The sequence below is a fragment of the Haliotis cracherodii genome, unplaced genomic scaffold, assembly GCF_022045235.1.
Source record: "Haliotis cracherodii isolate W230 unplaced genomic scaffold, xgHalCrac1.p SCAF_10, whole genome shotgun sequence".
Taxonomy (NCBI): domain Eukaryota; kingdom Metazoa; phylum Mollusca; class Gastropoda; order Lepetellida; family Haliotidae; genus Haliotis; species Haliotis cracherodii.
Genome location: NW_027266265.1, coordinates 21,324,813 through 21,345,595, shown reverse-complemented (window position 1 = coordinate 21,345,595; position 20,783 = coordinate 21,324,813). Strand labels below are relative to the sequence as shown.

Here is a 20,783-nt window from a genome sequence, read left to right as displayed (position 1 = left end):
CACTCACTCACTCGGACACTTATCTACATCCTGGAACAGGTACTTACTCTTCTCTGGAATTGTCAATTACAGATTCAGAAATACTGAATGAATTTGAATGGTCAGTCCACAATTACCTCTGTGGAAGTGAACATATCCCTACTATTTTAAAGCCTGTGACCCCATCTGATGTTCCTCCAACATCAAGATGGAACTTGAATAGAGCTAACTGGGCCTTCTATGGAACTCTCTGTACAAACAAACTTAAACCTAATCTTTTCATTGGTGTTCCTGATCCTATCAAATGTTTTGCTGATGAATGTATTCCAAACTCCTCTGCAGTTCCTCACATACGAAAACCATGGTTTAATGATGCTTGCAAACAAGCTAGGAAGGCCAGGAAAAAGGCCGAGCATTAATTCCCCCGCCATGCAATGATGCATAATCTAAATAAATTCAAGATTATGAATGCTAAAGCCAGGCGAATATTTAAACAAAACAAACGCCAATCATGGCAACAATATGTCTCTAAAATAAATTCACGAACTCCATTGTCTAAGGTATGGAACATGATTAAAAGAATTAAAGGTAAGGGATCGAAAACTAGCATCCACCATCTTAAAAATTGGGATGACTTGTTGACAGATACTTCAGATATTGCCAATAAACTTGGTGAAACTCTGTCTAAACATTCTTCCTCGTCGAATTATGTCCCTAAATTCCAATCCTACCAAGAGCAGCAAGAAAAGAAATCTATCAATTTCAAATCAGATAATGGGGAAGATTATAATGAAATCTTCTCCGTGCATGAGCTCCATACTGCTCTTGGGCAAGCTCATGATACTGCTTCAGGGTCGGCTAATATACATTATCAACTCCTCAAACATTTACCACAATCATGTCTAGAAACCCTTTTAACAATACTTGATGACATCTGGACTTCAGGAGAATTTCCTTCTTCGTGGCGTGAAGCTATTATTGTTCCAATACCTAAACCTGGTCGTGATCATACTGATCCTTCAAATTATCGACCAATTTCATTGACCAGCTGCGTTTGCAAAACTATGGAACGTATGATCAATAATTGCTTAGTTTGGTACCTGGAAACCAATAATCTACTAACACATATACAATGTGGTTTCCGTATAAACAGAAGTACAATCGATCATTTAGTTCGTTTGGAAACTTTTGTTAAAAATGCCATCATAAACAAACAACATGCAGTGTCTATCTTTTTCGATTTAGAAAAAGCATACGACAATACATGGAAACATGGTATTTTAAAAGATTTGCCTCAATTTATCTCCAAATTTTTATCAGACAGGCAATTTCAAGTTCTTGTAAGTTCCAACCTGTCTGATCATTACAATCAGGATCAGGGTGTCCCACAAGGCAGTATTTTGTCTGTCACATTGTTCAGTATTAAAATAAACAGCTTATCTAAGGTTTTAAATGATTCCATTGATGGATCTCTATTCGTGGATGATTTTAACATTTCATGTCGTGGTAAAAATATGCATACTTTTGAAAGACAATTACAGTTACGTCTAAATAAAATCCTTAAATGGTCATTAGAAAATGGTTTCAAATTTTCAAAATCAAAAACGAATTGAATACATTTTTGTAGAAAATACAAATCACATAAAGACCCAGAACTAGTTTTGGATAGCACTCCTATGAAAGTTGTAAAAGAAGCCAAGTTTTGGGGCATTATTTTTTACCACCATCTGACCTTTTTATCACACATAAAATATTTGAAAAATAAATGCCCTTGACCTTCTGAAAGTCGTTTCCAATTCAAAGTGGGGAGGGGATCAGAAAACCCTACTCCAACTCTACAGAGCCCTTATCCGCTCCAAACTGGATTATGGCTCCATCATCTATGGTGGAGCCTGTAAAAGTAATTTAAAATTATTAGATACAATACATTATCAAACCCTGCGGCTTTGCCTTGGTGCATTCAGAACTTGACCCATTAATAGTCTGTACGTGGAGGCTGATGAGCCATCTCTAAAACAACGTCGTATAAAACTATTTTCCAATCAATCTAATCCAGCATATGACTGTGTTTTTCATCCTCTGTATGAGGATCTGTATCAAAAGAAACAATCCCTCAATCCACTCGTTGGAATAAGAATAAAACCTGAAATATCTGCTGCAAAAATTGACCTCAATAACATCTCTCCCACTCAAATACTGTCGTCTCCTCCGTGGCAACTGGTAAAGCCAGAAGTAGATTTTTCCTTAACTAAACTAAAGAAATCAGACACTAACCAACTAATGTATCAGTAAGAATATAATCAATTAAGAAGCACTTACAACACTTCCAAGTCCATATTTACTGATGGAAACAAAGGACGATGACGCAGTTGCTAGCGCCACCGTCACTGGATCCAGAACAATATCATCCAGATTACCGAATGACAATTTTTACAGCAGAATCACAGGCACTCTTAACAGCTCTCGAAAATATTAATACTCAGTCTAAACATAAGCAGTTCATCATATTTTCTGATTCCCTTTCCTCTCTTCAGGCCATTAAAAATATTTCATCTGAACATCCACTTTTACGTCAAATAATATTATTACATAACGATCTTGCGACTGGCCAGTACGACATCGTCTTTTGTTGGTTACCTAGCCACGTTGGTAGCAACACAATGGGCGATGCTGTTGCAAAAGCAGCACTCAACCAATCTGTGACACCACTTCTGATCCCGTACACTGATTTTAAACCCGTGATTAGATCTTACACCTGAGATCTAATGCAAAAGAAGTGGGACACCAAAGTAGGTATAAATAAATTACATGAAATTACACCAAATATCGGTTACACCTACTTGGGTTGCCAGTCCAGATTTGAAGAGGTCATTATGCGGCGATGTCGTATTGGCCACTCGATATATACCCATGAGTATATATTAGAAGGTGAAGATCCTCCATTTTGTATCCCTTGTGATGAGAGAATCAAAGTCAAGCAGAACATGCTTATTAATTTTTCCATCACAAGGGATAAATATTTCAAATCATCTTCTCTAAAGCATCTTTTTAACAATATTAATTTTCATTTAATTTCTGGGTTTTTAAAAGAAATTGAATTGTATAGTAAATTTTGATCACATGTGTTGTATAAAATGAATGACCTTTTAACATTTGTAGAATGAATTTATATATGAGTTTGTTACTGGCAGTATCCTCAAATGGGGTTGACGTAGTGTAAAATTATTGTGGCCCTGAGAGGATATATTAAGTCCATTTCTATATTTTTGCTAATTTTGCGTACCAGTTGCTGAAGGGATGATGTAAATCCTGCTGGGTTCCATGCAGGAAGCTAAAGTACTGTAAGTCCCCTTGGTACCTAGTATGGTGATCTACCTTCAGTTGCTGGTGATCTACAGCCCGTTTTTATACCGTGATGTTATATTTAGCGCTATCAATTTTATGATTCCATACTAGTTTTAAAATATATTTCTGTGATAAGTCTAGTTATGTTATTGTCCTTCGTTGGCAGATTTTTATATAAATTTCAATATATGTATTATGTTAAACAATTGCTAGTCACGATATGGCTAAAATATTGCCAATGCCAATTTTAAGTCACTCACTCACATTCTGTTACAGGTCACACTAGAACAACATTACATAAAACCAATCAGATCGTTGCTTACGATATGGCAAAAGTGAAAGTCCGAATGTGTTTTCTAATCATGCACCTTCGAAATGTTTAACAGAGGGCATTCTGGAAGACAGTTTCAGCCTGTATGACAGATTCCGTCAAAACATTGTCTATCTCTCGCTTCAAAGGGGAGTAGAAAGGGAAGTGGCGGTTCTGCGTCACCCAATTTTTGTCACTTTTTGACACACTTTCAGACCACATGGGGTTCTTTTGTAATTACCTTTATCAAAAACTACTTTGATCACAATCCGTCCTGGACCAGGCCATGTCTTTTAAAGGGTCCAGACGCGACAGTGATGTAACCCAGAGATGTCAAAAGACCAAATAAAATGTCTATGAAATATGGTGTGACAACATTTTACCTGAACAGACTAAAATTTACATAGCCGTGTTGACCTATAATTTCAGTGACTTAGCATATTTATATGCAGGGGGTTGGTGAGTCTCCAATTCAACTTTGGTTTGTAAAGTTTCTGACAGTTCATCCTGTTCAATTTTATTTATTCTGCAAAAAAACCTCAAACATTCTGTCCCGTATGAAAACTTAGTAGGAAACCATATCTTTGTTCTTCTTGGTGCTTTATTTACACTGCAGGCAGCTTTTAAGACAAGGGTTGGTTCTCCTTTGAATGTGTCCTTTCATGTAAGGGCTCCAAGACCACAGATTTGACTGATACAGTTTTAATGAAGTTTAACACATCGAAAGATGATATCATACAACAGATTTACCGAAATCTATATGATCCACTTGACATAAATAACACATAAAAATGATCAAATGTAGAACTCCGCCTCACTATTGCAGCATCAACACTCGTTTTCAAAAAACGTCATCGCCTACTCTGCCTTCAAACCAAGGTTGTAGACAGCCATATACCCCTTTAACATTGCCAAAAAAGCACCACTCGTCATAAGCAGTAGAACAATTGACGACTAGTTCATGCCAATTCTTTTTAATATATTAAGTTGTTGATTACCTTTAAAAAACGGTTTAGATCGATTGATTTAAAAAAAGATAATGTTCCATCTTTGTCAACCATAACAATTGCAGTTGTGCTAACTACATGTACAATCAACTGGACACATGTTAAGACGTTGTTATATAGAAATGGATTTGGGTATGTTTGGAATGACTAATTTGTAAATTTGTCACATGTAGCTGTATGTAAAGGTTTAAATATATGTTCTAAAAATGGACTACGTCGAATACATTTTCCTGTGACAGAATGTGGAAAACACACATATTTAGGTGTGATGAATCGTTCTTGTAGACACTGAACTGAATTTGCATCTTTCATGTTGGATGAAGATGTTAGCAGCAAGACTTTTGTTTTCTTTAATGCGGGATATATAGTCTGTGGGTCCGTCCGTCTGTCTGTCCACCTGTCCGTCCGTATTTCACTTACGGAGAGGCACTCGTGAAGAGCAGCCTCCCCGTGATGAGTGCTGGGTAACGCTAATAGCTCTTCCCCCGTGTGGACCCGGGGTAGAATGTGTTCACAGCACCCCATTGCTGGTCGTATGAGGCGACTAAATTGGGCAACCTGTTTGCCGTAGGTTGCGTCCCTGTATCGGCGGAGGACGGGATTCTGGTAGTTGAGAGCACTGGTTCCAGGAACAGTGTTCCTTTGCCCAACACACTACACCCTTACTTCGCCTAGACGGGTGGTAGGATGGGCCCGATCAATCGGCTGGTCATGCCAAGCCTTGTGCATAATATTGTAAATGCACACCTGTGTTGTATTTTAATGTATATTTTGGTCTTGGTCATGTTAAACTTGTATGAACTCACAATTTGTGATGGAATTTATTGCCTAAAGTCTTATGCCAGAAGGCGGTGGCTCATGGGCCAATCTGGTGATGTTGACCTCCGAATAATGTATGTCTCCAATTTCTTGTCAAGGGCAGAACCAGTCTGACATTGAATTGCTAGATAAATATAGCTATTCGTGTCTTATTTGCTGGAGTATAACATCCCTGTATCCCTGGTGTTTGCATTCTGGATATCCGGTGCAATGTAACACTGTCCTTGTTGACACTCCATGGTGGGTGGGGAGCAGAGTTGCTGAATAATTTTCTTTCACCATGGCTCATAATCATCCTGGTTCAAAGCGTAGACATATAGAATTAGGCTCATTTGACGAGACAGTTGCAAATATTGATTCTTGGGCTCGTTTCCTTGTGATCGAGGCTAAAGATCATGAACCCATCAAACTGAACCCCTTTGCCATTTCTAAAGCCATTCAAGGATATTGTGGAGAGGTTAAAAACGTGACCCGACTTCGTCCTGGCTCCCTTCTTGTTGAATGTGTAAGGAAACAACAATCAATCAATCTGTTATCAATCAGTCGATTTGCCAATGTTGAGGTTGTTGTTTCTGAACACAGGACACTCAACTCCTGCCGAGGCATTGTCCGTGACAGGACTCGTTCTTTGTCGGACATGTCTGAACAAGAAATTGCTGAAGAGTTACAAACTCAAGGAGTATCTTCTGTAAAACGTTTCTTCCGCAAAAAGGACGATTCAACTTTTGAACCAACAAATACGTACTTGTTCCCAATCGACTCCGATGCTTTAGATGTCAACATTTTGGCTATGTCTCTAAGTCCTTTAATCGTTCCGTGGTTTTTCAACGCTCTGGCGACAACCATGAAAGTACTGATTGCCAACAAGCCCTCAAATGTGCGAACTGTGATGGCAAACATACGGCCTCCTCCAAATTCTGCCCTATTTGGCAAAATGAAAAAAAAATACTAAAGATAAAGTGTGAAAAAATCATTACTTATGGAGAAGCTAGACAACTGTTAAAGTGTCTCAATCACCACCTCAATCGACACTAAATTACTCTGCTGCTGTCTCAAAGCAAGTTCAATCTTCATCTGTCTCGTGTCAGACATAGTTGACATGGGTCAAATCTGATCGACCCCTGGCAACTGCTCCTGCCATCGAGCATGACAAATCTGATGCACAAACAACAGCACCGCCTTCAACTTCCCAGGCAGCGAGTCAGACTCCACCTGAACCAACAACAACTGCAAGTGTCAATCTGTCAAAACAGGTAAGAAAAATGTTAGGTTAAAGACAATTACCCAGGAATCCCTCTCCTTCAGAGGTACCTCTTCAAAACTCCTATAGTGCTCTGGACATGGAAGTAACACCATCGTCTGAGAATTCTAGTAGGAGTTCTTCCTCCTCACGTTCGCGTGAGAGATCACCTATTGAACCACCATGATTCATTCGCCTAATATACTTTAATGGAATTGCAGAGGACTAAGAAAGAGTTTTAATGACATACAATTGTTAGTTCAAGATTATAAGCCGTCAGCATTATGTCTCCAAGAGACATATCTTAAGCACACTGATACGTTTGATCTAAGGCAGTACAACTGTCATCATTCATTTTCTCCTCCAGGTGCTAAAACGACTGGAGGCTCAACTATTTTAGTCAGACAGAACGTCATTCACAGTCCTGTACATTTAAATACTAATCTTCAAGCTGTTGCTATCCGCATTACCTTGCACATTGCTCTTTGTATATCCCACCTTCATCTGCTCGTCGACAGTCTGATCTACAGAATCTATATGATCAGCTCCCTAAGCCCTGCATCATCATGGGCGATTTAAACGGGCATAACCCTCTATGGGGAAGTACAAACAGCAAGGGGAAAGTTATTGAAGATCTTATTTCTGATAATAGTTTATGTCTATTTAATGATGATTCAAGCATCTACTTACATTCTGCAACTGGAACCTATTCTGCCCTTGATCTGTCCCTCACAGATACAAACATTTACAATGAATTTGATTGGTCTGTGCACGAACCAGCTGGACATTTCTTTTGGTAGACAAATGTAGCTATTCGTGTTGTATTTGCTGGAGTATGCCACCCCTGTAGCCCTGGTGTTGCAGCCTGGCTTCCACTGCGGCATCGTCTTTTTTGTCACTCGATGGCGGGTGAGGAACAGGGGTGCTGAAAAAACTTGCTTTCACCATGTCGCAACTACTATCTGGTTCAACTCGTTTTGACAAAAAGAGAAGACTTGAAAATGACAGTACACCTGAAAATGTGTTTCAAAACAATTATTCTTGGGGTCGTTTCCTAGTGATCGAGGCTGCTGATCATCAACCATTAAAACTGAACCCTTTTGCCATTTCCAAAGCTGTTTCTGGAATTTGTGGTGTAGTAAAAAAGGATACCGTCTTCGGTCTGGCTCCCTACTTGTGGAGTGTGCATTGAGACAGCAATCTCTGAATCTTTTATCAATTACTCAGTTTGCCAATGTTGATGTTGCTGTGTCCGTGCACAGAACACTGAACTCGTGTCGGGGAATAGTTCGGGATAGAGCTCGTTGCCTGTCTGATATGTTGGAACAAGAAATTGCTGCTGAACTAGATGAACAAGGTGTTACGTTTGTCAAACGTTTTACCAAAAGCAAAGATGGAGTTGTCAGCACTACCAACTCATATCTGTTCACTTTTGCCCGTTCCTCTTTACCGCAATCAATCAAGACTGGATATGTCAATATTTGAGTGGATATGTATATCCCAAATCCTCTCCGATGTGATCAATGTCAAACGTTTGGCCATGGTTCAAAATCATGTGCTAAACCTGTCAAATGTCATCGTTGTGCTGGCAGCCTACAGGGTAGAGACTGTAAGGAGGACATTGTTTGCGCTAAGTGTGGTGGCCAACATTTGTCTTCTTCTAAGTCATGTCCTGTGTGGCAACTTGAATAATAAAAAAAAAAAATGAATTATGAAAACAACATTTCTTTTGCAGAAGCAAGAAAGCAATTCAACAAACAATCAAACAATCAACCACTTCTAAATTACTCTGCTGCAGTAAACCGTTCTGCACCTATATCAATTGCCACTTAGTCAATCACATGCAAAACTGATCTATCATGGGTCCATTCTGATCAGCCCATTAATACCGTTGGAATCAGTCAGCCAACATCCGATTATCAGACCAGTTCAGCAACCCAGACTGCAACTCAGACTGACACTCAAGACTGCTACTCTGAATGTTAGCCAGCCTGACACAGTTGTCCCAGAAAAAAACAAAAACACTGAACCACTTGACAGCACACTTGACAAAAAGAAAAAAAAGAAATTAAATAGAAGACACACATCTCCGGCAGCCTCGCCCCAAGAGCTATCTCTTCATAACTCCTTTGAGCCTCTTGACATGGAGGTTACTCTGTCTGTACAGGACAGTAGGAGTAATTCTTCCTCACGTTCACGTGAGAGATCTCCAATTGAGCCTACATGACTCAATTACCTAATATGATACAGTGGAATTGCAGAGGACTAAGAAAGAACTTTGATGAAAAACAATTATTAATACAGGATTTTAAACCATCGGCCGTATGTCGTAAGAGACTTGTCTCAAGCATACAGATAACTTTGCCTTACGGAAATATAATTGTCATCACTCCTTTTCGCCTCCAGGCGATAAAGCTACGGGTGGTTCTACTATATTGGTACGACATGACGTCATTCATAGCGCAGTTCCTCTGAATACAAATCTTCAAGCTGTTGCCATTCGGCTTACTTTGCACATAACACTTACTTTGTGTTCCTTGTACAGTCCTCCTTCGACTGCACTTCGACAGTCTGAACTTCAGAATCTCTATGATCAACTGCCAAAGCCCTGCATCATCATGGGTGATCTAAATGGGCATAACCCTTTGTGGGGAAGTTCAAATACAAACAATAAGGGGAAAATCCTTGAAGATTTTATTTCTGACAATACTTTATGTATATTTAACGATGATTCAAACACGTATTTACATCCTGCCACTGGGACGTTTTCAGCACTTGATCTTTCAATCACAGATTCAAACCTTTACAATGAATTTGAATGGTTGGTCCATGATGACCTCAGTGGGAGTGACCACTTTCCGACTATTCTTAAAACCGTTAACCCTACTGACGATCCACCATCAAGTAGGTGGAATTTTACAAAGGCTGATTGGTCATTATATGAATTATTGTGTACTGGAAAATTAAAACCTGACATTTTTTTAACATGTTCAAGATCCGATACAGTTGTTTTCGGACCTGCTGGATGACATTGCTGATGAAGCAATTCCCAAGTCCTCTGCTAATCCACATCTTCGTAAACCATGGTTTAACAATGACTGCAAACAGGCACGAAAATGTAGGAAGAAAGCGGAAAAATATTTCCGCCAACATCCTATAGTCCATAATTTAAATAAGGTTAAAATTACAAATGCCAAGGCACGACGTGCTTTTAAACAAAATAAGCATCAGTCTTGGAGGAACTATGTCTCAAAAATAAATTCCCTCACACCCATATCCAAGATGTGGAATATGGTACAAAAAATAAAAGGCAAGGGTTCAAAATCATCTGTTCACCATCTTAAGGAAGGTGACACGTTATTAACGGTTAAAACTGACATTGCAAATAAGCTTGGAGAAACGTTATCAAAGCATTCTTCAACGTCTAATTATGTCCCGGAGTTTCAAACAATTAAGAAACAACAGGAAAAGATAAAAGTAAATTTCACTTCTGATAATGGTGAAGACTATAATGAAGTCTTCTCATTACATGAGCTACATACCGCCCTTGGGCAAGCTCATGACACAGCAACGGGAGCTGATAACATTCACTACCAGCTTTTAAAACATTTACCTGTATCATGTCTGGAGACACTTTTAGATATATTTGATCAAATATGGATATCTGGGAATTTTCCTCCTTCATGGCATATTGCCATTGTAGTTCCAATACCAAAGCCTGGCCGGGATCATACAGATCCCTCTAACTATCGACCTATATCCTTAACAAGTTGCGTGTGTAAAACCATGGAACGAATGGTTAATAATAGATTAATTTGGTATCTGGAAACCAATAATCTAATTACAAATATCCAATGTGGTTTCCGAAAAAATCGAAGTACTATCGACCATTTAGTACGCTTAGAATCCTTTGTGAAAAATGCTATTGTAGACAAACAGCATGTAGTGTCAGTGTTTTTCGATCTTGAGAAGGCCTATGATACTACTTGGAATCACGGCATTCTAAAGGATTTACATGATTTTGGTTTGAGAGGCCGTTTGTCTCATTTTATATCACAGTTTTTAACAGACAGACAATTTTAAGTCCGAGTGGGCTCAACCCAGAAGGCAGTATTTTGTCTGTAACATTTTAACGATTTGGACGATTTTAACATTTCTTGTCGCGGGAAAAACATGAACACTATTGAGAGACAACTGCAGTTGTGTCTCAATAAAATCCAGAAATGGTCACTTGCTAACGGCTTTAAATTTTCTAAAACAAAAACTAATTGAATACACTTCTGCAGGAAATATAGACAGCACAAGGACCCTGAACTATTTCTATCTGACACACCCATAAAGGTTGTTAAGGAGACCCAAGTCCTTGGGGCTTTTTTTTTACCGCCACCTGACATTCTTGCCACATATAAAATATCTCAAGGCAAAGTGCCTGAAAGCATTAGACTTATTGAAAGTCGTATCAAACTCAAAGTGGGGCGGGGGTCAGACAACCCTTCTCCATTTGTACAGATCTTTGATCCGCCCAAAACTTGACTATGGTTCCATCATTTATGGTGGAACCTGTAAAAGTAACTTACAAAAACTGGATTCAATTCATCACCAGGGTTTGAGGCTCTGTCTTGGAGCTTTCAGGACCTCTCCTGTTGACAGTCTCTATGTGGAGGCTGATGAGCCTTCATTAAAACAACGCCATTTAAAACTTGCTTTACAATATATCACAAAATTGAAATCAAATCCGTCCAATCCAGCATATGATTGCCTATTTAATTCTCCCCACGAGGAATTATTCCATACAAAACCGAAGCTGGTTCCTCCACTAGATATTAGAATAAAACATCATGTAACAGCAGCAAATATTGACTTTGATTTTGTTGCACCATACCGAATACTGTCTAAACCTCCTTGGCAACTAGACCACCCCGTTGTAGACCTCACACTTACTAATTTTAAAAAATCAGATACAAACCAGTTAGTCTTTCAGCAAGAATATATCCAGTTGAGATCAAAGTATGATTCTCACCGCTCCATTTTCACTGATGGATCCAAGGATGGTGGCAAAGTTGCCAGTGCTACCATCGTTGGATCAAAAACTATTTCTTCCAGATTACTTAACAATTGTTCTATCGTTACTGCTGAGGCCAAGGCTATTCTAACAGCCTTGGAATATATTCAGACACAAAATATCTGTAAACACTTCATCATCTTTTTTGATTCTTTGTCATGCCTACAGGCACTGAAAAATGTCCGCGCAAATCATCCACTCATTCTTGATATTTTAGAATTACACAATACTCTTGCCACTGGCCAATACGACATCGTCTTTTGCTGGTTGCCCAGTCATGTTGGAATCACGAGTAACACAATGGCGGATGCTGCAGCAAAAGCAGCTCTCAACAAATCTGTGACACCACTTCTTCTACCTTACAGTGATTATAAACCTGTTATTAGATGTTATATCAGAGATCTAATGTAGAAGAGGTGGGACAATCAAGTAGGTATCAATAAATTACATGCAATAAAAGCAAATATCGGTTATACCTACTTGAGTTGCCAGTCCAGATTTGAAGAGGTCATTGTAAGACGATGCCGTATTGGCCATTCACGTTATACTCATGAATATATTGTAAAAGGTGAGGATCCTCCATTCTGCATCCTGGCACTCGTGAAGAGCAACCTCCTCGTTGTGAGTGCTGGGTAACGCTAATAGCTCTTCCCCCGTGTGGACTCGGGGTAGAATTTGTCCACAGCACCCCATTGCTGGTCGTAAAAGGCGACCGAATTGGGCAACCCGTTTGCCGTGGGTTCCGCCCCTGTGTCGGTGGAGGACGGGATTCTGGTGGTTGAGGGCATTGGAGCCAGGAACAAGTGTTCCTTTTGCCCAACACACCACTTCAACCCTTACTTCGCCTAGACGGGTGGTAGAATTGGCCCGATTCTATCAATCGGCTGGTCACGTCATGCCCTAGCATGAAATACATGGCTATATTATTAAGAATATAATTGCACGCTAAACTTTGTTATCAAAATCATTGTTTTGTTCATGTTTGCCTACTGTCGTATGCCAGAAGGCGGTGGCCCATGGGCCAATCTGGAGATAGATCCCTCTGAATTCTGTGTTTCTTGGGGAAAGTGTTATGGGCCGAACCAGCCTGACGCTTATTCTTTTTGATCTCATAGCTTTTCAAGTCTATATTTTCTGGAGTATAACACCTCTGTATCCCTGGTGTTGCAGGTTGGCTTCCACTGTGACATCGTCCTTGTTGACACTCGATGGCGGGTGGGGAGCAGGGGTGCTGAATCACTACATAACACCATGGCTCACCACAATCTATCTGGTTCTTTCAAAACAAATAAACGTCGTCATGTCGATTCTATAACGTCTGACGAAGAAGAAACATCAAGTGAGATTGCAGATTCTTGGCCGAGATTCATTGTCATCGCATCTGCTGATGACAATCCTTTAAAACTAAATACTTTCGCTATCTCGAAAGGCATTCAAAGTGCCTGTGGAGAAGTTACCAATGTTACACGTCTTCGTTCTGGTTCCATCCTTGTGGAATGTGCACGGAGACAACAATCTGTCAATCTGCTGGGTCTACAGAAGTTTGTTAACACCCAGGTTGTTGTTTCGGTGCACAGGACACTGAATTCAAGTAGAGGCATTGTCAGGGACCGCGCACGCTGTCTTTCTGACATGGCAGAAGAAGAGATTGCTGCTGAATTGAAACATCAAGGGGTCACTGCTGTTAAGCGGTTCAGCAGCAAATCAGAAGATGGAAAAATTATCCCAACTAACACGTATCTTTTTACTTTTTGTCTTGCTAAAATACCAAATTCCATTAAAGCCGGTTACTTTAACATCGGAGTGGAGGTTTATGTTCCAAATCCTCTCCGGTGTTACAAGTGTCAACAGTTTGGACACGGGGCAAAAACTTGCACTCGCAAGGCCAGATGCTTCCGTTGCAGTGGAATTCACGACGGTTCCGAGTGCACAGATGATGTCAAGTGTTCCAGCTGCGACGGGGAGCATGTGGCCTCATCCAAATCATGTCCAGTGTTCGTATCAGAATCACAGATCTTAAAACTGAAGCACACGCAAAATATTTCTTACTCTGCTGCCAAACAATTGGTACAACTTCCAACACAATCACACGCAAATATCACTTATTCAGCTGCGGTCTCTTCTCTGCCGCCAGTTCCCAAAATTACTACAGCCTCTACATCCTGCCAAACTTTGATCTCATGGGTAAAAGATGACCAGTTTACCATCGACGATGCACAGACATCTCAATCTATGAAATCTACTTCAGCTTCCCAAACAGACCATCTAACATCAGCACCTCAGATTCTGCAAACTCAGAAAACGGTAACTCCATCAGAACCCAGCCATGTGAAAGTCACCAAAAACATTCAGGGCGAAGCCCATCTGACTAAAACAGAAAAAAAGAAGTTAAAAAAGATAAGGTCTCTCCAGCACTTGGAATTGCATTCTCTTGCTGACACCACAGTAGAGGTTCATAATCCATTTGAGCCTCTAGCGATGGAGGTCAGTCCCTCACTCCCGGTTCGTGGGAGTGGACCTCCCTCTCACTCAAGAACTCCAGTTGAGCCTCCATGAATGGCTCCAATACTCTTATTCAGTGGAATTGCAGGGGACTAAAGAATAATTTTAATGATTTACAGTTACTGATACAGGATTTTAAACCATCAGCATTTTGTTTACAAGAAACGTATTTTAAAGATAATGATCAAATCAATTTGAGGCAATATGATGCATATAACTTCTTTTCTCCTCCAGGACCTAGGGTTACTGGAGGATCGTCAGTGTTGGTGAGGCGGGGTGTCATACATAGCCCTGTTCCACTTAATAGTCCACTTCAAGCTGTTGCAGTCCGTTTAAGCCTCAACATTGTTTTCACATTGTGTTCGCTTTATGTACCTCCATCTTCTACTCTTCACCAAACTGATCTTCAGGCACTCTATGACCAGCTCCCCAAGCCCTGTATCATTATGGGCGATTTGAATTGGCATAATCCACTTTGGGGTAGTGCTGACACGAACAGTAAAGGTAAGATATTAGAAGATTTCATTTTGAACAACGATTTATGCATCTTTAATGATAACTCTAAAACATATTTACATCCTGGAACAGGCACATATTCTTCTCTTGATTTATCACTTACCAACTCCGATCTGTTGAATGAATTCGAATGGTCAGTCCACCAGACCTTTGTGGTAGTGACCATTTTCCGACTATTCTTCAAACAATAATTCCAACTGATGTTCCTCCATCATCACGGTGGAACTTCACAAAGGCTAACTGGCCTTTGTTCAAATTACTTTGTACGAGCAAATTAAATCCTGGTCTTTTTGTTGATGTTCCTGATTCTAGCTGATGATTGTATTCCAAAGTCCTCTGCAAATCCACAAATCCGTAAACCATGGTTTAACAATGACTGCAGGCAAGCTAGGAAGTCACAGAAAAAGGCTGAGCGTTATTTCCGTCGCCATCCGATGGTCCATAATTTGAATCAATTTAAAATTTCAAATACTAAAGCCGGGCGTACTTTTAAACATAATAAACGCCAATCTTGGCGTGATTATGTCTCAAAAATAAATTCACGAGCGCCCATGTCTAAGGTATGGAATATGATACAGAAAATTAAAGGTAAGGGTTCGAAATCTAGCGTCCACCATCTTAAGAATGGGGATGACCTATAAACTAACAAATCGGATATTGCAAATAAACTTGGTGAAACGTTAGCAAAACATTCTTCCTTCTCAAACTTTGTACCTAAATTCCAAATATACCAAAAAGAAAAGAAAACTATATATTTTAAATCAGATAATGGGGAAGATTATAATGAAGTATTTTCAATCCATGAGCTTCATACTGCTCTTGATCAGGCTCACGATACTGCTACAGGAGCTGATGGTATACACTATCAACTCCTGAAGCATTTACCAGAACCGTGTCTAGAAACCCTTCTGTTAATTTTTGATGATATCTGGACTTCAGGTGAGTTTCCTTCTTCCTGGCGTGATGCCATAGTTGTACCCATACCGAATCCTGGACGGGATCATACTGATCCATCGAATTATAGACCCATTTCACTGACCAGCTGCGTTTGCAAAACCATGGAATGTATGGTCAAAAATAGATTAACATGGTACTTGGAATCTAATAATTTACTTATAAATATTCAGTGTGGTTTTAGAAAGAATCGAAGTACTGTTGACCATTTAGTTCGGTTAGAGTCATTTGTAAAAAATGCAATAATTAATAACCAGCATGCAGTGTCTATCTTTTTCGACTTGGAAAAGGCGTATGACACTACCTGGAAACACGGAATTTTAAAAGATTTACATGATTTTGGATTGCGAGGCCGTTTGCCTCAATTTATATCCAGATTTTTAACTGACAGACAATTTCAAGTCCGCGTGGGCTCAACCCTGTCTGATCATTATCATCAGGATCAGGGTGTCCCACAAGGCAGTATTTTGTCTGTCACATTGTTCAGTATCAAAATAAATAGTCTCTCTAAGGTTTTAAATGACTCCATTGATGGATCTTTATTCGTGGATGATTTTAACATATCATGTCGTGGTAAAAACATGCATACCATCGAAAGAAAATTACAATTATGTCTAGATAAGATAAATAAATGGTGTTTAGAAAATGGTTTTACATTTTCAAAAACCAAAACAAATTGTATCCACTTTTGTAGGAAATACAAAACCCATAAAGACCCTGATTTAATTTTAGATAGCACTCCGATTAAAGTAGTAAAAGAGGCTAAGCTCTTGGGTCTTATTTTTGACCACCATTTAACGTTTTTACCTCACATAAAATATTTGAAAAATAAATGCCTGAAGGCACTTGATCTCCTAAAAGTTGTTTCAAATTCCAAGTGGGGAGGGGATCAGAAAACCCTCCTTCAACTGTACAGAGCACTTATTCGCTCTAAACTTGATTATGGCTCTATCATCTATGGTGGAGCCTGCAAAAGTAATCTTACACTTTTGGACTCTATCCACCATCAAGGTCTGAGACTCTGTCTTGGATCTTTCCGAACTTCTCCTATTGACAGTCTGTACGTTGAGGCTGATGAACCATCCCTCAAACAACGCCGAATTAAATCATCCTTACAATATGTCACTAAATTACGCTCTAATAACTCGAATCCAGCATATGACTGTGTTTTTAACCCCCTTAATGAAAATCTCTATAATAAAAAATCATCGGTTCTCCCCCCACTTGGAATAAGACTTCAATCTGATATTTCTGCCGCTAAAATTAATCGTGTTGCTATAGCCCCCACGCAGCTTTGTCTTCTCCACCTTGGCAGTTAGTAAAGCCAGAGGTGGATCTGACATTAACTAAATTAAAGAAATCGGAAACCAATCAACTTATTTATCAACAAAAATATAATGAATTAAGAAACACGTATAATACTTACAAATCTATATTTACAGATGGATCCAAGAATATCTCCTCCAGATTACCCGATAATAGTTCTATTTTCACAGCAGAGGCCAATGCCATTTTAACAGCTTTACAATATATCAGTAAACAGTCAAAATATCAGAAGTTTATCCTATTTTCCGATTCTCTTTCTTGCCTGCAGGCTATCAATAACATATCATGTCAACATCCACTTTTAATCAACATTCTTGAATTATTTAATGAACTTGCGACTGGCCAATACGACATCGTCTTTTGTTGGTTGCCCAGTCATGTGGGCATCAAAGGCAACTCAATGGCTGATGCTGCTGCAAAAGCAGCACTCAACAAATCTGTGACACCACTTCTTATCCCATACACTTATTATAAACCTGTAATCAGATCTTATATTTGTGATCTGATGCAAAAGAAGTGGGACTCCCAAGTAGGTATCAATAAATTACATGAAATTAAACCAAATATTGGTTACACCTACTTGGGCTGTCAGTCCAGATTTGGAGAGGTCATTATGCGACGATGTCGTATTGGCCATTGCAGATATACACACGAATATCTTTTAAAAGGTGAGGATCCTCCATTTTGTATCCCTTGTGATGAGAGAATTACCGTCAAGCATGTCTGCTTGATTGTGTTGATTTTGCCATCACAAGGGATAAATATTTCAAAGTTTCATCCTTAAAGGATCTTTTTAATATTAGTGTTCATTTAATTATTGACTTTTTAAAAGAAATTGAATTGTTGCATAAATTTTGATTGATGTGTTTTGTATATAGTATAGTTTTTATAATTGGTAAAATAAATTTGATAACTGAGATTGTTAGTGGCTGTATCCTCGAAGGGGGTTGAAGTAGTGTAAAATTATTGTCCCCCTGAGAGGGTATGTAAGACCACGTCTTTCAAAGTATATTTATTTTGGCCACATTTTTAATAGTAGTATATCTGTTTGTTTACCTTTGGCTAAATTTGTCATAATCGCCAACAGCTGAAGGGAATATGTAAATCCGGCTGGGGTACAGTACTGTAAGTCCCCATGGACCCTAGCATGGTGGTTTACCTTCAGCTGCTGGCGATCTATAGCCTGTTTTTATCTTGTATCGTTATGTATAGTGCTATTCTCTTTTATCATTCCGTACTAGTTTTATATCTTATTCTGTGATGTATCTAGTAATTTTACTGTCCTTCGTTGACAGGTTTTTATACAAGTTTCAATATATGTATTATGCTTAATTATTGATAGTCACGATATGGCTGAAATATTGCCGATGTGACTTAAAATTTAACTCACTCACTCACTCACTCCATTCTGCATCCCTTGTGATGAAAGAATCACGGTCAAGCATGTCCAGCTTGACTGCATTGATTTTTCCATTAAAAGGGATAAATATTTCAAAATTACATCCATAAAGGATCTTTTAATCAAATCAGTACTCATTTAATCATCGTTTTTTTAAAAGAAATAGAATTGATTGTAATATGTATAATATAAAATAGGTGATTTTTGATTGGGTAGAATGAATTCATAACTGAGATGGCGCTCGTAAAGAGCAACCTCCTCGTGATGAGTGCTGGGTAGCACTAATAGCTCTTCTCCCGTGTCGAACCGGGGTAGAATATTTCCACAGCACCCCATTGCTGGTCGTAAGAGGCGACCAAATTGGGCAACCTGTTTGCCGTGGGTTGCGCCCCTGTGTCGGCGGAGGACGGGATTCTGGTGGTTGAGGGCACTGGAGCCAGGAACCGGTGTTCCTTTTGCCCAACACACCACTTCGACCCTTACTTCGCCTAGACGGGTGGTAGAATGGGCCCGATTCTATCAATCGGCTGGTCACGCCATGCCCTGTGCATGGAAAACCGATCTCAGAAATATCATTTTCAAAACTTGTTTATCGTGCAATCTGATATCATAACTGATGCCAATATATATTTTGCCTAGAGTCCAATGCCAGAATGCTCATGGGCCAATCTGGTGATACGGACCTCGGAAATCTGTGGTTCTTTGGAATTTTGTCATGGGCCGAACCAGCCTGAAATTACTTCTTTTAGTCTTCATAGCTTGTCATGTGTTTATTTCTGGAGTATAGCATTCCTGTAGCCCTGGTGTTGCAGTCTGGCTTCCACTGCGACACCGTCTATGTTGACACTTGATGGTGGGTGGGGAGCAGGGATGTCGAATCTTTTTACTTTTACCATGTCTCACTCACAATCCGCTGGTTCTAGTTCCAAAACCAAACGAAGACATGTAGAAACAGATGCTGTTTTATCATCAGATGATGAACATATCGAACAAAACCCAGATTCTTGGCCACGATTTCTGGTTGTGGACGGAATTGATGGCACCCCACTCAAGGTCAACCCTTTCGTTATTTCAAAAGCAATAGAGGGAATTTGTGGTAATGTCAAAAACGTCACTCGTCTCCATAGTGGCTCCTTGCTGGTGGATTGTGCAAGGCAACAACAATCTCTAAATCTGCTCAACGCACATATTTTGCGAACACAGAGATTGTTGTCTCTGAGCACAAATCATTGAATTCATGCAAAGGTATTGTCCGGGATCGCTCCAAATGTCTGTCAGACATGTCCGAGGAGGAAATTGTGACAGAGTTAAAACTTCAAGGTGTTATCTCAGTTAAACGTTTTACCAGAAAAGAACATGACAACATCATCAAAACAAATACTTACCTTTTTACATTTGCTCTTTCAAAACTTCCAAAATCTATCAAAGCTGGCTACTTCAACCTGGGAGTGGATATTTTTGTACCAAGTCCACTCCGTTGCTTCAAGTGTCAGCAATTTGGACATGGTGCCAGATTCTGCAGAAATTCTCCAGTTTGCTCCCGTTGTAGTGAAAAACATGAGACCACTGACTGCACAAATGTTATTAAGTGTGCAAACTGCAGCGGTGAGCACATGTCATCTTCAAAATTATGTCCGAAATTTGAAAGAGAAAGTAAAATCAACACAATCAAGTACACCAATAACATCTCTTTTCCTGACGCTAAAAAACTTGTTGCAGACCTGTCACCACCAAATCCTTCCACAAAATCTTACTCTGCCACGGTATCATCTTCTATCCGCAAAGTAGATATTGACTGCCAGACCGCAATATCCTGGGTCTCGGACCGACAAACTGTCTTATATTCTATTTGTGAAGAATCTGTTTCATCTGACACACATACCGAGATTCAAATGACCTCTCTGACTGAGTCACAAAAAAATCTCTTACTGATACACAAAAAGACGCTCTGGCTGAAACACAAACTGTGCCACACCAGGATGTAAAAGAATCTACAGTTCATTTATCAACAAATGAAAAAAAATTAAGAAAAAAAGAATTAAAGGCACTGAAACATGTTGCGGTACCAGTGCCTTTGACAACCCCTGTAGAGGTTCATAATCCGTATGACCCTCTGCAGATGGATGTCACTCCGCAGCTTATCGGGCGGAGTGGAAATTCCCCCAGATCGCCTATTGAACCTCCATGACTTCTCCCAATTTAATTCAGTGGAATTGCAGAGGACTTAGGAACAATTTTAATGAAGTACAATTATTAACACAAGATTTTCAACCGTCAGCATTTAGTTTCCAAGAAACATATCTTAAACGAAATGATAAATTTGA

General features: G+C 39.5%; 1 protein-coding gene across 1 annotated transcript; it reads left to right on the top strand.

The window, feature by feature from the left end:
- Positions 1-12,062: 12,062 nt before the first annotated feature.
- On the top strand, positions 12,063-13,957 carry LOC139453593 (uncharacterized). Its single transcript, XM_071235134.1, has 3 exons — positions 12,063-12,101; positions 12,933-13,756; positions 13,873-13,957. The coding sequence occupies exons 1-3, from the start codon at positions 12,063-12,065 to the stop codon at positions 13,955-13,957; spliced, it is 948 nt and encodes a 315-aa protein (XP_071091235.1).
- The last annotated feature ends 6,826 nt before the right edge of the window (positions 13,958-20,783 follow it).

What these genes read in the sequence shown, in the direction of transcription:
- LOC139453593 (XM_071235134.1), top strand. Translation starts at nt 12,063, where the DNA reads ATGGCGGATGCTGCAGCAAAAGCAGCTCTCAACAAATCT. An exon ending in AAGCAGCTCTCAACAAATCT is followed by an intron (nt 12,102 to 12,932) that starts GTGACACCACTT and finishes CTGGTGTTGCAG; the next exon opens with GTTGGCTTCCACTGTGACAT. An exon ending in TCATCCAAATCATGTCCAGT is followed by an intron (nt 13,757 to 13,872) that starts GTTCGTATCAGA and finishes TCACTTATTCAG; the next exon opens with CTGCGGTCTCTTCTCTGCCG.